The following is a 17428-nucleotide window of genomic DNA, read 5'->3' as shown; positions in this document are numbered from 1 at the left end:
GGGGCCTGGCGCCGCTCGGGGAGTGGGAAGGAGAAGCTGGGGTCTCAGGGGTGCACTGTGATCTGGCTCCCCGCCGTCCCCCCATCGGGTGGGAAGGGAGGAAGGGAGGTGGAGACATGCCCCCCTCACTCCATCTCCGGACGCACCGCCCTCCCTGCCTCCTCACCACAGACCCACCTCCACGTCTCCCTCCAACTCCCTGTCCTTTCTCTTCAACTCCGCTTTCCGCTCGGACCGTCCTCTCCTCTCCATTGCCCCCTCCCCCAGCTGTCCCTACCCTGACTCTTGCCACGTGAACTTCTTTTCTGAGTACAAAGCCAGAAATCTCAGGACCTGGGGTCAAGGAGTTTAAATTCTACGACAAATTTCAGAACTACATGCCAATCAAATTCTGTGAAAATAAAATTCATTTAGGCTAAATTTTCTTTTCTTTCCAGTTTCTAGAAGTATCCCTTCTTGGCTGATGGATGTTTTCCCAAACCTGCTTTGTGAACTCTCAGCTCCTTCTGGTGGGGGCGGGCCAGCTGGCTACATCGCCCAGACTGACGGGGTCCCGCACACCAGCTCCACCTCCCCGGGCCTCCATCCTTTAAATCTCCCTCGGAGGGGGGATCAGTGTGTGGTGACATGCCCGGCCGGGTCCTGGCACATGGCAGCCCCTCCACAGATGCTGGTCCCATTCCACTCCCTCTTTACCTGAGCTGGTGCCGCGGGGAGCCGCCCGCAGCCTCCGAGAGGTCCACCAGGTTCACAAATGCTCTGGGGACCTAAGAGGAAATGGGGGTGGGGTGGGGGGGGGAAAAGATGTGAAGTCATCGTCGCTGCCCAGGGTCTTCCCCAGAGCCCTTGGTGGGAGCTCATTGGGGGTCTGGCTAGCGTGGTGGGCCTCTGGGAGAAGTTTGGTTGGGGTTGGTCCAAAGCTGCCAGCCCTGTTGGTGATGCAGAGACCTGGCATTCACCACCCTCATGGTGGGCAGGGCACCGTCCCACCGGGTGTCAGCGAGGAAGCAGGACCGGACCGCGCTGGTGACGGGACTCCGGACCCTCCGCCACAGGGAGGCTGCCTCCTAGGAGTCAGACCTGCAGAGCTTGCTCATCACGGTCCCTCCACAGAGGGAAGCCCTGAGGGTCTCAGGGACCCTCCCGCCTCACCGCCCTGCACTGTTCCGGGGAGAGCGGGGTCACTGAGCCCCAGGGAGGGGCGGTGCGCTCTCCTCTTCCTGCCCAGGAGTCTGCTGGAAATATCTTTTGCAAGAATGGAGGGCGCTAAAGCCGACCCAGGTTTTTATTCCAAGTCTCCTCCAGACCCTTCCCCTCGTCTTGCTCTCCCTCCTGGGAGGTCGGCCACTAGCTTTCTCTCAGCCCATGGAGGCAGTTCAGTAACCAGAACCTTCCCTGCCAGCCCCCAGGCTTCCGAAGGCAGCGCCCTCTATTCTGCGGAAGGCAGACACACCAGGCAGCTCGGGGGTGTGGTCCATGGAACGGGGCGCCCAGAGCCTCACCTCCTGCAGCAGGTAGTCCAGCATCCTGGTCAGCCTGCCCATGCTGCCCGTCACGTGCCTGTGCTGGGAGAGGAGACACGTGCTGAGTGTGGGTGGGGACAGGGAACATGGGGACAGGATGCCTAGACTCAGGCCCCCCTGTCCCTTCCCCTCCCCACCCTTCACTCTCGGCTGAGATGACAGTGACCTAGGCCCTCCTAGACGCCCATTTCCCACAAACAAATGGTAGAGTTTCCACAGCTCCCGAGGGTTTTTGTCCATTCTGACTTCCCCCACCCATCATCCACTAGGACAAAATCAAACGCCCCCGAATGAGAAGTTCCACGCCAGGAAAGGGCAAGCTCAAGGTCAAGGAAACGCTACGGCTCACATCGTGGGATGGGAGATGGGAGACAGGACTTGCTCCCCAAGGGCGAACACAATTACCCTTGGATTTAAGGTCCCAGATGGGGCTCAAAATTTCCACATGGCGTTCTTTTATCAGACCTCTCCCTGCCACATCCGCCCGGAGTAAGAGTAAGAAAAGGGCGCCTGTCACCAGGTATTTAAAGACCCCCCTTTTCCCACTAATGCCCTGCAGGTGATGAAAGTAAATAAACAAGTGAGAGCACCCCAAAAATAGACCCTGGTTCACCTCTTCAGGGTAAAAAAAACACAAGACAAACAAACAAAAAAATAAAACACACCAAATAAAAATAAACTTGACTAGACAAACTGCTGAGCCGCCTGTGTATCAGCTGTCCCCTGAAGGAAGACAAGGAAGGCCCAGGAGCTCTTCTGCTTCCTGGGGGAACACAGGCGGTGATGCTGGAGACAGCTGCCAATCACCCGTGCTGTGACCGCACTGGGACTCTCCCCAGCCAAGTCCCCGTGCAGGCGAGAGGCCGCAGGCGAGAGCTTGGCCTCCGGAAGCCAGCTGAGCCCGCTCTGTGGCCGTGGCCAGCGATAAAGCCTGCTGTCTCGTTTTCCTCAGGCGGCGTGAGTCTTTCTCTGAACATGACCGTGAGCATCTCACTTTTCCTTCTGCAGAGCCTTGGGAACTCCGCGTGGAAAGGCCCTCGCTGCCCACACTCAGGGCATCGAGCTTCCACAGGGAAACTGGGGGTCCCTGCGTGGTTCTCCCCGCCAAGGTGTTTATTCACGGCTGCAGAGCCAGTGGGGCCCACCAGTCCCTCGGGTGCTGGATGCTTGTCCCCTGGGCACCAACTGTCCCTGGCCCTTAGTGGAACACAGCAAACTCTTACAGACATGCCCCTCGTCTGGAAGGTCACACATAATAAACTCCTCCCTGAACCCAAAGTCAGGAAAAAGCTTATTTTTTCCAAATGAAAGGACACATTTTTATTTGTATCTTTTGCTTTCAGAGTCAGAAGAATGCTTCAGTCAAAAGGTACAAACACGTTTAGGTTTCCTGAAGCCTCCTGCCAGCGTACCCTCCCAACGCCGACCCCTGCTTCTAAAGGCATTTGCAGCAAATAGATGATAGATTCCTTGCAGTGTCATTGGCTTTGAGTTTTTTCTTCTTCATGTTTTCCCTTCTTTTAGCTGATTTTTCCCATCTTACTCATTAACAAAACTAGACTTCAACTAGAGAGCAGTAAAGAGTCCAGGCCCTGTAAACGTCTGTTTCACTGAAATGGGCTAGGCCAGTGGTCGGCAAACTGCGGTTCGCAAGCCACATGCGGCTCTTTGGCCCCTTGAGTGTGGCTCTTCCACAAAATACCACGGCCTGGCCGAGTCTATTTTGAAGAAGTGGCATTAGAAGAAGTTTAAGTTTAAAAAATTTGGCTCTCAAAAGAAATTTCAATCGTTGTACTGTCGATATTTGGCTCTGTTGACTAATGAGTTTGCCGACCACTGGGCTAGATAGTCACCTACAGAAATAAGAAATGAAGTCACATATTTCATGTCCTGCATCCAGGAATGCTAAAGAGCCTGGAGGATGGTCTACAGGCATTAACAGTAGGCTTCCCATTACCACTAGAGTTCATGGGGAACTACAGTTCAAGAGGTGATGACAAGAGTACACATCCTGCTTTATTTCCTAAATTCAGTACTTAAATGACATCAGAGTTAAGAGAGGCAAAACAATTTTTAACTAGGGGGCTGATTTTTCTCAATTGTATAATGATCATTGACTCAGCTTATCTATAAGTCAATTTCCTTTACCTGATATCAAAGATGGTAAAATGCCTTTCCCTATATATGGTTCCTTGAATCCTTAGGTATCCATCCATCCATCCATCCATCCATCCATCCATCCATCCATCCAAATCCTGAAATACTAGTAGGTGCCATCAGACCCAGCCCAGGTGTGGATCAGGCAGGTTTAGTTCATTCACTCTGCCCCCACCCTGGCATTTGCAATCCCTCTGACCCCCAGCCTGTGGTTTACCTGTTGGGTGGAGGGACACAGGTGACACTGTTTTGCATCACTGAAGAACACATTGATTAGCTTCCAGTCATTTTGAAAGTCAAGTTGCTGAAGAAAAAGGCAACAGCATCAAAAAGCGATAGTGGTAAGACCTGATACCAAAGGGCTTTCTTTTCATATCTTTCAATTTCACACACCCACCCCCATAAAATCATAATTATATATTTTTTTCAAAAAGAGAATTATATGGTGGGAAATTCAAATTGTATAACTGATTTAGAAGGCAATTTGGCAAAATATAGTTAAAAGACTTTAAAGGGCATACCCTTTGATTCAACAATTCCATTTCCCAAAACATATTGTAAGGAAATAAGAATACATGAAAGATTTAGCTGCAACGATGAAGCCTGTTTATAACAGTAAAAAACTGGAAACAACATAAATGTCTAACATAGGGGATTGCGGCACAAATTGTCAAACACTTATAAGATGAAACACTGTGTTGCCCTAGCTGGTTTGGCTCAGTGGATAGAGTGTCTGCCTGAGGACTGAAGCGTCCTGGGTTCAATTCCAGTCAAGGGCACATGCCTGGGTTGAGGGCTCAATCCCCAGTAGGGGGTGTGCAGGAGGCAGCCGATCAATGATTCTTTCTCATCTTTGATGTTTCTCTCTCTCCCTCTCCCTTCCTCTCTGAAATCAATAAAAATATATTTTAAAAAAAGATGAAACACTGTGTAGCAACTAAAATGGTGTTGGAAAATGTAATTATTGTCATGGAAAATACCACACTTAAGAAAGCAGTTATAAAAGTATCTACACGGAGTAGCATCCTAGTTTTATAAACTATACACAAGTGCTTGGAATAAATGTGCCTGGAAAAAATACGGGAGGGGATGTACACTGAGTTGTCAACAGCAGTGATCTCGGTTACTATTCTTCTTGTTTATCTGCGTTTTCTGGTTTTTCTGTAATAAACATGTGTCACTTGTGTAACAAGAAAATAAACATTTGCTTTGCTCTTTAAGAGGCGGCAAGATGCCGTTGAAGAGCGCAGGACTGTGACTCAGCCACTTTAGATTTTCGCTCTGACTAGCTGTGTGAACTTGGACAGGGCATGGGAATTCCTTGAACTTCAGTTTCCTCATCTGTAAAATTACGGGGTTGGGTTCAAGACCTGCCAGCTATTTTCCAGAATCCTGTGTTCACCCCAGAAATTCTGGGATTCCCTTGTGAGGGGAAACCAGCTCTTTGGGGCATATCTCCGGCCTCTGCCCTGAGCCTGTGACCTGCAACGGCCTGGCTCTCATGCCTGCGTCCTTTAGTGAATGCATTGCCCACCGAGACAGCGGCTGCCCTTGGCTCCAGCCGTCCAGGCTCAGCGCTTGGGTAGAGCCAGGTGGGCACCAGGGCCCTGGCAGGTGTGTTACAGGGGCCTCCACCTCAGAATTAAAATGAACATGGTAATTAACAAGAACAACAATCGCCACTTCCATGACAATGACAGCGGCAGGCACATCCAACACCTCATTTAATCTTCCCCAGTCCTGTGCTCCTGTCTCTTAGGATGCCCCTTTCTTAAATTGGAAAACGGAGGCTCACAGAGGTCGAGCGCCTTAACCAACTTCATACAGCGAATGGGTGGAGAATTCAGGGTCCCCACGTAGCCGGGTCTCCCTCAGGAACCCACGCTCTCAACCGCCTCCCTGCGTGAGAAGTCGTGCAGCCCATCAGGAAGGCAGGACCACGGTGCAGGGGAGAGGTGGCCCTGTGTTTGGACGGCCGCCAGGAAGAGCCCGTTCGGAGGGCCCGGGCCTCCCCGGTTGCGGAGTTCAGGGCGCCGTGGCCCAGGGCCTTGGCTGCCTGGCGTGTTTGGGCTGATGGCCTCGCACAGACACGGGCAGCCCCGGCACAGAGCCAGGTGGGTTCTTACCTGGTTCTTTTTCATGCTCCTCACCAGCTCCTTTGCCTGCATCCACAAGTCTCTGCACAGAGGGAGGTGAGCGGGGAGGAAACCAGTTCCATATCACTTTGTGCAGGGCTGGAGGCTGGCCCCTTGCCCCCGCCCAGGAGCCCGTCTCCGAGTCCAAGGCTGCAGTGCACCAGCCCTGGTTCTGGAGGGCAGACCGTGTCCTGATTTTTAAAATTAGGCCCATCAGGCAGACTTAAATCGGCGCAGGAGATGCACTGTGGCTCTGACTTAACACAGACCTCTATTTCTAAGCCCCTTTGACTTTGCCAGGTTCCCCCTTCCCCAACGCCCCTACCCTGGAGAGAGCCGGGAAAGGAACTTACTCAGCACCAATGTGGGGTAGCACTCTCCTGTGAGGGGTGCACACGGGCCTCAGAACAGAGGGATTGAAGTGTCTGATGATGTCTGAAAGGACTAAAGAAAGGGAGGGCTGGTCTGAGGGTTGCGGCTCTGACAGCTGCAGGTCACCTGTAGGGACTGTCCCCTCTGGGGTGAGGTGCCCAGAGTCACCGACCCTCTTCCAAACCATGACCTTCACACCGGCCTTGGGCCGTGAAGTCAACCTCACGGCAGGCCCCCGGAAGCGGGAGCAAATGGAGCTAAAAATGAACATCTGTCCAGCGCTAGGCCAGGCTCAGTACTCAGCATCTTATATGAGGGAAGGGGAGACAGGCTGAGAAGCTAAGCAACGCACCCGAGGTCGCCCGGCTGAGAGAAGCTGGGTGGCATGGACCCCTGGGAAAGTGTGCAGGACAGGGACCTGGGCAGGCTGTCTCCCGGCCCCTCTCTCCTGAGAGTGACAGCCGGTGGGAAAGCTCTGGGGAGCGGAGAGTGGAGATCGTGTCCCAGAGCTGACAGCCAGAGGGCCGCTAAAAATAGCGCTGCCGGGGGCCGTTATGTGGTGTCTTGCTCCCGGGAGAGAAGAGGGCAGAGCGGGGAGAGTGTCATGGGAGGGAGATGCCCCCACACACTGCCCCCGGGTCCTCCTCTCTTTCTGCCCCCACCCAGAAGTGCCGGGGGCTTCGCGGGAGCAGAATCCAAAGGGCTCCCGCTGACGGAGCCGACACTGTGCAGGCAGCAGACAGGGAAGGGGTCGGGGTGGGAAGCTGGGCTGCAGGCAGGACACTGCTCACTCAGCCTTGTCGGCGTGGCAGCCACCAAGGTCCCGTGTGGCTCAGTCTTCTTCATCCTCAACCCAAACTCAGGAGCATCCTTTCCCAAGCCCGGAGCAGCTTGCAGAAGGAGCCCATTCTCACATGTGGTGAGAAAATGGGAAGCTCTGTGGCCGGTGGAAGACTACGTGTGTGTGTGAGTGTGTGCATGCGTGTGTGCATGTGTGTGTGAGTGTGTGTGTGTGTGTGTGTGTGAGTGTGTGGTGCGGGGGTGCGGGCGGGCACTTTCCCTCCCGGGCATCAGGACAGCTGTGAGGGCGAGAGACCTATCTGGCGCTAGGTCTTCGAAAGAGAATTGCTTCCCAACTAGAGGAGTTTGTGTTGTGTGGCCTCTTTGTGCTCCAACAGTTCCGTGGTTCTTTTCGCATAAACCTGCCTGTCATTGTGTCTTCCTTCTGCTGTGCACCTGTCCGTCCTCTCTGTCCTCTGCCTCTCTCTGGGTTCTCAGGCTGCGGGGCTGGACCCCCTGTGTTCACAGGGACCCTGCCATGTACTGACTCTGTAACCTGGAGAAAGCCCCGCCCCGCCCCGCCTCAGTTTCCCTCTCTGCACCCTGGCTGTGGTGGGCGCGGGCATGGCGAGACTTGAAGAGCTCTGTGCTCCGGGGCTGGAGGAGGGTGGGCTGAGCTTGGGCGGCGCCATTGCACACCGCATGGGTCTGGGTATCCCAGCGCTTTCTCCTTGGAAGACCTGGTGCCCCTGTGCTGGCTCAGGGCCCCCCCCACCCCCCTCCACACACACACCTGCTGAGCTCCCAGGACCTGCCCTCCACCCCGCCCGCCCGCCCTGCCCTGCGCGTAGGCTGGATCCACTGGCAGCTCCGGGGAGTCCTGCCTCTGAGGACACTCAGGGGCCAGGTCTGTCCTCACGGCCCTGCCTTGTGCGGCACCGCCGGCCCGGGGAGACTCCTGGCCACGCTGCTTAAGGAGGGGCCGCCAGGACTTGGCACCAGGCAGGGAAGGACAAAACAGAAGCAAACTGAGAAATCAGGCACAGCCCCTGTGTCTGCGTTTCAGGATCTAAACTACACCCTATCTCCCCGACACCACAAATATACCACCCCATTTTTTTTTTCCTGCCATTCAAGGGTTAACAGGGCCAAACCTAGGAGGGCTGTGACAGTCACCCAGTCTGTCGGGGGGGGGGGGGGGCCCTCTTTCGGAACCTCTGACCCTTTCCAAGGGACCCTCCCGCCACTTTGGCCACCAGTATCCCCTCTCCTGTCAATCAATCCTGGAGGCTGAGCACCAGGTCTCCACCTGCCCTGCTGCAGGGCGAGGCTGAAGGCAGGCCCAGTGCCTCCCTCACCCCGTCCTCTGCAGGGAGCCCAGTCACTCCCAGGCCCGTGGGGACTCTCCTGGCTGCCCTGGCAGGGCACCGGCCGCCTCACTGCCATTGCTCTCAGGAGGTCAGCTCGGCAGAGCGCACGCACTGCGTCCGAGCCGCCTCTCTCTAACTGTGAGGGAGCGAACGGTGGTTTCCTTGTCACTGATTCTAACATCCCACCAGCTAGTTCAGCTGGCGTTAAGGGACTTGAGGTTTCAGGATGACTTTTAATAGAGTCACAAGGGGTGTCTGATGTTAAATGAGAAAAACAGGTTACAGAGAGCATATCATCAGCACATTCATATGTAAAGTAGCCCAAATGTTAACAATGATTATCTCCAGATGGTGGGATATAGTTGATTTTCATGTGTTTTTTTTTTCTGAATCCAATTGATATATTTATAGCTACGGGAGTTATTGCAAAATGAAAGAGGCTGAAAATTAGACCAGGCCCTCCCCTGTGGTGGGGGGTGGGCAGTTCCTGCCGATGAAGTGCTATTGGTCCAGCTCTGGGGGCTGGTGTGTGGGGGTGGGGGGAGGCTCAGGACTCCGGCCCAGCCACCCCGACCCCTCTCCCACGTCCTCTAACCCACCAAAGCCTCCTGGCGCCTGTTCGCTCAGAGACCCTCAGACACATTTCTCACGCCTCCTTTCGGGGCGACTGTCCTCCCCCTTTCTCCTCAGGCTCCACAACAAAGTGGCCAATAGGGTACATTCTCGTCATTTACCAAAATGTGCTGTGTCGGGAGGGGTGGGACAAGCTGGGATCTGGCCCCGAATGCCCAGGACTCACCTGTCACCACTCCCATGCACGCCTGCGGCGGCCTCTTCCCAACCCTGCAAGCAGAAGCAAACAGGCACGTGTCAGACTGGACGTGTCACCGGCCAGCGACCCCCTTGGCCTCTGGGGTCTGTGTCCTGACAAGCTTCCGCTCAGCCTGGCCCCGCTTCTTTGACTGTCCTTCCTGGAGTTGGAGACACAGCTCAGATGGCAACGGAGTCGCCCCAATGGGGCCCACAGCTCCGTCTGGGCCCTTCTCCCCGCACCCCCAGCTGGAAGGGGCTGTGGGCCCGGGGAAGAATGAGACAGACCCTGGCCCTCCCTGCACGGGGTCCCCGAGCAGAGCAGGGCGCCTGGATGGCGGAGGGAAGCGAGAATCCTGCGTGTGGCCTTTCCTGCTTTTCCTCCGGGGGGGTTCACAGGCATGGGGAGTGTGGGCCGGGGGGCGGGGGACAGGGGTCTCCTAAGGGACACCTCTCCGAAGGGAGCGGAGCGAGGCCTTTCCCCCCGGGCCCCGAAGAGCGGAGCAGGCCCTCTGAGGCTCGCCCCGCTCCGCTGCTCTGTGACCCCGACATAGTTACCATGGCGGCTGCTTCGCACCGGCCGTCCCCGGGTCTGGGAGCTGGAAGAGAGAGCAGGTGTCAATCCAGCCGGGAAGGCGGCCCGGCCTGTCCTCCTGAGGCCCCAGCTGCCCGTCAGACAGCCCCTCCCACCGGCTAAAAGGGAGCCACATCCAGAGGAAGGTCACGTCACCCAGGCCAGTTTTTCAGGGAGGAAGAGTGGCGGGCTCCCTCCACAGCACGCGGGGCAGAACCCAGAGAAATAGAAGGTGCATGCATGTGTGTGCATGTGTGTACTGTATGTGCAGTGTGCGCGCATGTTGTGTGCATGTGTGTACGCAGTACGATGTGCGTGCATGTGCACGCATGTGCGTGCACGTGTACATATGTGCGCTTTGTGACTGTGTGCATGTGAATGTGTGTGCATGAGCATGTGTGTGCGTGCTTGTGCATGTGTATGGTGTGTGCATGTGCATGTGTGTGCTGTGTGTGTACCTCTCCTGAGGCAGAGGAATAGGAGCTGTGAATGGGGTCTTCAATATTTTACACTATATGCATGTATTGTGGTTGATTTGTACTTATATTAAACATGAGCCACAAGTGTTAGTTTGAAAATGATTTTTACATTTACAAATCTGATATTTAAGGTTCTATGAGGAAAAGGGAGTTCAGAGCAATTAACAAACCAGTGCTGGTTCCTGTCACAGGTGAGTGTTTGTGCCTTGGTTACAGAAAACCCCGGGAACTCAAAGCAAAAGTGTCCCCATTATGGGCTTTTCCCATGTTAAAGTCACTGTCTTACTTTCCCAGGCCTGCCTTTTTATACACCAGGCTCGGCTCACAACAGCCAGCTCTCCGGGCAGACAGGTCTTATTCTGCAGGTGGAGGTGCCCGTCAGTGTCATGATAATGACTCTGGGGCTGGGGCACCATCCTGGACTGAAGCTGTATTCTGGGCCTCAGGCTCACAGAAGGAGAAAGGATGCCCTGAGTGACAGGCAGGAGCTGGGGGTCTGAATAATTCATGAATACGGAGCCTTGCAGAGCTGGGGCCAAAGACTGGAAGTCGTGGATTGGCGTGACTTCGGAAGCCTGACTCGGAGTGATTTTCCGGCAGTGAATTTCCTGCCCAAAGTGGAAGACTCTGAGTCCTCCAGCGAGTGTCACATTCTGGGCTCTGGAATGCAAGCATCAGCATGCAGGGCCCACGGCTCAGCAGTCAGTGCGCTACCCGTGACATGAAACCTCTTTTCTCCCCATCTCCCCTCTCCCAGCTCTCCCAGCAGTAAACCTCTACTTTCACCCCGGTCCACACACATACACACACACACACACACAGACACACACACACACACACACACACACACACACACACACACACACACGTCACGCGTGCAGCTTTGCCACCCCCGGCACAGCTAGAGGAAAACGAGGACAGGGACTCTGTTTGCCGATTTCATTGGGTCTGTGGTCAGTTTCTAAGTGAAGTCTCATACTTTGCACACAGCTGCCACCGTGCACGGGGGAGTGGGCTGGGGCCTGCAGCGAGGGGGAGCAGCTGAGGCTGTAGGGAGCACAGCCTGCAGCAGGGACAGGGGCAGGACACTCCTTATATAACAATCCCAATCCCTGTCTCCCACCTCCATCCCCTTGAAATACTCACAGTTTCCACATTGCCAATGGCTGCCACGAATTTAATATCAGAAGGTCTCAGAGAGTGGACTGCAACGACAAGAACCCAGGGAAGAGGGTCGGGTCTACATTCCCCACAATGTGGGCCAAGGATGCTAAATGGAAGGGGCAGACCCCTGTCCTCCAGGCTGAGGACAGCTGTGAAGGCTGAGCCGTGAGAGTGGAGAGCTGAAAACCAGGCGGCGGCTGGGAGCCCTAGGAACCTGCTCCAAAGAGGCCCACTCCTCTCTGGAGGCCACACTGTTAACTGAACTCAGGCTCTCCAAAAGGTGTCCCATGGAAGGTCACTGTGGGCCTCATTTTCCCTCCCACCTATCGCACGGCTCTGTTTCTGGACCACCCTTAATAAGAGGGCAAAGCATTAAAATGAAAACCACTTGGGTACACAAAGGATCACACTGGCTTGAAGACTGCCAGAGAACAGCACTCAAAGCCTATGAACAGACGTAAACATTGGATGCAGGCTGTATGTGAATGGTACACCAGCAAGCCTCCTTGACCACCTGGGCTACCAGCATTTCTAGAATTCAGTCTCCCTAGAAACCCCTTTCATCTAATGGGATCCCCAAGAAGCCATTTCCTAAGAAATGCATTGATTCATTTCCTACCTACACTCCTTGTATAACAGTTCCCGTAACATTGCCTGTGGGCTCTCCTGGAAGCTGCCCTCATGGGCCAAGCCACTGTGGGGTCCTGTTGGTTTTATCTCTGACTGGTGTGTCAGTCCGTGCCCCACAGTAGAAATAAATGAGGGGGAAGGAGAAGGGGTGAGGGACTAGGGGTGGGAAAGAGGAAAGACTTGAATCACCAAGGTACAAGAGAAGCAGGGCTGGAGCCTCTGTGGGCCACACCAGAGTCATGGCTCAGGGGTCACATACCTGACTCAGAAGGGACATTGGGTCCTGACTTCTTCAGGTCGCATACAAATGGAAAACTCTCCAGGCTTTGCAACTGAAACCAAACATCAGAAACATCAGCTGCCTTGAATGGAAATACTGCAGGTCCTGAAAGCCTGGTGTAGAAATGAGCATGTACTTGTTCTGTCTACATTCAAAGTCCAGAAGCAATAATTGTCCACAGTCATGGTCTTACTAACCCCATACCGTTCACCTAGTACAAGGGGACATGTGTTTTTGACAACAATTTTAGCAGGTGGAAGGTCAGGGTGCCTCCAAAAAGTGGGATGGAGAAGGAGGGAGCATGAAAATCAATTCTTGGGGTGATGACAAAGTTCTGGAGGTGGACAGTAATGATGGTTGCACAACAATGTGAATGTACCTAATGCCACTGAATGATACATTCGATATGATTCTAATGGTAAATTTTATGTTATGTGCCTTTTTCCACAATAAAAAAGAAATAAAATAAAACAAAGAAGAGACCCACTGTGCCTACATGAAAATCCATCTATGATATATTTAATTGTATTATCTACTTTCTCTCATCTAATTTGATTATTTACACAAAAGCAGGTAGTTGGGGCACTATGTTTATATGCTGCTGGAAACTGGGTAAACTTGAAACTGGAGACTTGAGTCTTCACCAGATTGGCGTGTCCTGAGCCCAGATGGCTGCTGAGAGCAGAGGAGGGGCTGGGAGGCCAGTGCTCAGGTCCTCAAGGCCACTCAGGCCTCCTCAGCTGCTCACAGGAGTCCAGAGCATCTGCTTCTGTGAATCACATGAATGGCTTTGGGAAGGGAGATCATATGTTTTCTCCCCAGAACTGAAAGTGGCAGAGGAGATACCGCAGGTCCTTAAATAAAGTCATTTCACTCAACTGCTAACAGGGATGAGATGCCACAGAAACGTAACTCTTGTCTACAGCAATTAGCCTCTGGTAAAACCGGTTTCATTACAGGTTTCACCGCAGTTATAAGAACCTATCAACGGTGCTAAGTGAGGACTCACTGTACTCCAACAGGGGGAAACGTGCAGTAAATGAGTTCCTTGGCCACATCTCTCACTATCACAAGACACAAGTTAATTCCTCTTGAATTACCGATTGCAGTAAGAGATAAAGCATTTACTCTCAGCTCTTATCTTGTGGATATGCTGGGAAGACCTAACCCAGATGCCTTCAGATAACTCACAGCATCTGCTTCAAGGTTCATAGAGATAGCAGCCCATTTATAACTCGTCCTGGACACTTCTGGGAACCACCCACTCAGTCTGCGGGACTGATGAGCCCCAAATTCCAGAAGATACAGTCATGCTGCCCTTGTCCTGCCTGGCAGCCAGGCTATCCCTGGGGGCAACAGCTGATCCGGCTCATTCCCTCAAGGAAGGGACCTGCCAACTTGCATCAAGCCTTGGATTTATGAACGGTCAGTGTGGCTCAGTGGTTGAGCATCAACCTGTGAACCAGGAGGTCATGGTTCTACTCCTGTGAGGGCACATGCCGGGGTTGCAGGCTCGATCCCCAAGTGCAGGATGTATAGGAGGCAACCGATTAATGATTCTCTCTCATCATTGATGCTTCTCTCTCTCTCTCTCTCTCTCTCTCTCTCTCTCTCTCTCTCTCTCCCCCTTCCTCTCTGAAATAAATACAGATATATTAAAAAAAAGAAGAAGAAAAAAAAAAAAGCCCTACCTGGCTTGACTCAGTGGATAGAGCATCAGCCTGCAGACTGAAAGGTCCCAGGTTTGATTCCAGTCAAGGACACATGCCTGGGTTGGGGGCTCAATCCCCAGAAGGGGGCATGCAGGAGGCAGCCGATCAGTGATTCTCTCTTATCTTTGATATTTCTATGTCTCTCTCCCTCTCCCTTCATCTCTGAAATCAATAAAAATATTTTTTTAAAAAGACTTGGATTTACCCACTGGAAGAGACCCCTTCACCCCTCAAAGAGGACAGAGCCCTTACCTCTGGCCATGGCTGCTCTTCCAGTGCATTCTCTCCATGGAAGGAATGGGCCTGGGTGGTCCCTAAAATAAAGCAAAAATAGTTCAGGTTATTTAGCTGGAATTAACTCCCACCCAGATGTGTACATTGCCTGCCCTTCCTCCCAGCCCTAGCTGTGTGCCCAGCTCAGTAACATCCCTGTGTTAGGAAAGTCTAGATTCCATTCCTCCAACTATCACCTCCATTGTTTGGAACACCCTACTTCCATGAATGCAGCCGATTAGAGCAGAATCCCCAGGTTGAAAAGCAAAAGTGTTATCTGAGAGGGGCCAGCAATGACCCTATACTGTGCACAGGCACATCACGGCAGATTCCTTTACTGGTTCCTTAGCAAAAGGCAGAACTCTCGAGGAAGGTCATGTTGGACAAATAGCTGCTGTTGTTTGGGGAGCCAGGACAAAGCAGGGGGGTGAAGGCCATTCTGGAACAGTCTCACCAGTGACGTGAGCTTAGGAGAAGAACTCCTCATGGGATTCCCAGCAGCCACGACTGTACACAATGGCTGGGCAGGGGCTGTCTCGAGGGGTCTTGCTGAATGCAGGTGAAGGGGAGAAAGGTCAGGTAGGGAGAGGGCAGATACACTACCCGTCCCAGCTTCCTGTGGGGCAGTCTTTTAAAACATTTTTCTTTTTTAGTTTAAAAAAAAAGACCCCTCTAAGTGTACAAATTAATGTGTTTTCCCATAAAGCATTGACCTTTTAAATATACAAATAATAGTACAGTACAATTAACAGCCCTCTAAATATAGGAACAAAAACAACAAAAAATCACCCACAGTGCCACTACCCCTACAACCAAAAGTGATGTCATGTGTTGACACTCTCATGTCCGACCAGGCACACTTTTCATTCAGTTGTAGTCAATGTGGATGCAATTTTGTATCCTGCAAGCTCCCTTTAATAAGCACTTTTCATGTTGTTACATAATCACGATGCATTTATGATTCTGATGTGACTCAGAGATCCTGGTCCCTTGCTTCCTCTGACTTCTCCCACCCAGTTCCCTGCTCTGGACACCATGTAAGGTCCTACCATGTAAGGTCCTACCATGTAAGGTCATATCATGTGAAACCCCTAAGGGCATTGGGCAATGCCAGAGGGAGTCTGACTTGGGGAACAGGGCTTAATTTCTTTCCACCCCGGCCTTCTTCTGCAGCTTTACTTTTTGACCCTGAAAAGAAGTTATCTGGAGTTTGATGAGGAGCAAGAGTGTACTTCCATTTCCTGTCCACGGGGAGGTCGGGCACTGATTTCTATGCTAGAGCTCCTAACAGGAATGATGGCTGTCTCCTGCCCTCAGATTTCAGTGACCCTTTAGACATTCCCAGAAGGCGGCTTCTGGGCAGAAAGAGCCACATGATGGGAAGGCGCCAAGGTGTGGGCAAGCACAGAGCCCTGGGAAAGGCCGAGCACAGGGCTTGTAACTGGAGGGGAGGGGGAGGGGAGGCGGGTGGATGAGGCTTCCCAGACAGACAGCAGAGGGCCTGTGGATCTGCAAATGCCAGGCTACTCCATGCAACAGCAAGCCAGGACCGGTCTTTGAAGAGAGGAGTGCTAAGGTGTAGTGCATGTTCATCACTTGGCGCAGTGAGGCAGATGAATTAGCAGGGCGGAGACTTGAGACTATTTTGGTGACAGTCTTTTTAAGCCAGGATAATAATCTTCGTGGTAGCCAACACTTACATGAAATAATTCACTGAACCTAACAACCCTATGAGCTAAATACTATTAATCCCCCTTTAGTGATAAGGGCCCAGCAAGGGTAAGCAGCATTTTAAAGGTGACACAGTTAGCAAATGATGATGGCAAGATGGAAATGGGCGGTCTGGTTCATGGGCCATGCTCACAACCAACGAGCGAAGTCCCTGCCCAACTTGAGACCAGAGCTCAGCAAACTTCCCCTGTCCAAAGCCAGACAGTCAGTGTTTTGGGTTTTGCAGAACATACGGTCTCTTTCACAATCACTCAGCTCTGCTGTTGCAGTGTAAGAGCAGCCACAGACAATATGTAAACAAGTTAACTTTATTTATAAAGAGTAAAAATTTGAGTTTCATAAAATTTTCATGTGTCACGAAATATTCTTTTTCAAATTGTCCCCCGCTACGTAAGAAGTAAAAGCCTTTGTGCATATCACCAAACTGGTTTTGAAGTCTAATCGCCAACAGAGAGCGGAGGGAGAAGAACAGTCAGAGGACTGACACTACGAAACTGCAAGACGTCGTATCCGGCCGCAGGAATCAAGACAGGGTGATATTGGCAAAGGAATAGACAACTAGACCCACGGAACAGACTGGGGAGCCCAGAAAACCCACATGAACAGAGTGAACTGATCCTTGACAGAAGAACAAAAGCAATACAATGGAGCAAAGACATCTGTCCAGCAAATGGTGCTGGAACAACTAGACATCCACGTGGAAAAAGAAATGAATCTAAAAATGTCAAAACCATTCTCGGCTCACAGGTCCTACAAAAACAGGCGGAAGGCTGACTCCGGTGCACGGGCCATTGTTGGCCAACCGGTGCGTGATCTAGGCTGCGACAGAAAGTGGTCATCAAGGTGAACGGGAGGGTGGCATCTCATTGGCAGTAGCCCTTAGCCCCAGGGGCCCCAGGGAAACCTGGGATTGGCCTCTGGGTGACCAGGCTGCTGCTGCCACCACACTTCTGCCCTGGGCTTTGCCAGGACCTTCACAGACAGAGGAACACAGATGCCAGCAGCCAACTGTCCCCTGGTCTGAGGCACGTCCCATTCAGCACCTCTCATCCTCCAGGCTCCTCAAAGAAAGCCATTGGTCCCCTGATGTATGAGGTTGTTTTCTTATAAAAAAAGTTTTTTTGATAGCGAGCTTACTCAGAACTCCATACAAATTTTAAATGAAATAACACAAGCAGAAGACCTAGCCCACTGCCTACGCAAAGTATATATTGAAACAGGTGAATTTTGATAAACGGTGCTATTGCTTTACCATCAAAACAATCCAAGGAGACAGATGTGATTATTAATACACTTTTGTAACAGCAAAAGTGAAAAATTATTTTAGAGAGGCAGGTCTGGGTTGAGAGATCCTGTCTGCTGACTCTAGTTCTAAAAGGTTTTAAAGGGGCTCAAAGAGGCTATTTTTGAAGACAGTTGACAGATCCCTACATTTTTT

The 17428-nt window shown here is 52.3% G+C and overlaps 1 protein-coding gene across 1 annotated transcript in view; it reads right to left on the bottom strand.

Annotated features, from left to right (window-relative positions):
• Positions 1 to 17428, bottom strand: part of PLB1 (phospholipase B1) — a 130679-nt gene that overhangs the window by 81358 nt on the left and 31893 nt on the right. The window contains exons 3-12 of the mRNA XM_079792562.1: positions 14239 to 14300; positions 12254 to 12326; positions 11347 to 11405; positions 9706 to 9746; positions 9137 to 9180; positions 6169 to 6259; positions 5807 to 5858; positions 3898 to 3984; positions 1503 to 1565; positions 697 to 767 (exon numbers count right to left, since the gene is read on the bottom strand). Of these exons, the coding sequence (XP_079648688.1) occupies positions 697 to 767; positions 1503 to 1565; positions 3898 to 3984; positions 5807 to 5858; positions 6169 to 6259; positions 9137 to 9180; positions 9706 to 9746; positions 11347 to 11405; positions 12254 to 12326; positions 14239 to 14300 (643 nt within the window). The remainder of the gene's footprint in view (positions 1 to 696; positions 768 to 1502; positions 1566 to 3897; positions 3985 to 5806; positions 5859 to 6168; positions 6260 to 9136; positions 9181 to 9705; positions 9747 to 11346; positions 11406 to 12253; positions 12327 to 14238; positions 14301 to 17428) is intronic.

Source organism: Cnephaeus nilssonii, assembly GCF_951640355.1.
Source record: "Cnephaeus nilssonii genome assembly, chromosome: 15".
In the NCBI taxonomy this organism is placed as follows: Eukaryota; Metazoa; Chordata; class Mammalia; order Chiroptera; family Vespertilionidae; genus Cnephaeus; species Cnephaeus nilssonii.
The sequence above is the reverse complement of the archived record's forward strand: the minus strand, read 5'-3'. Positions and strand labels throughout refer to the sequence as shown.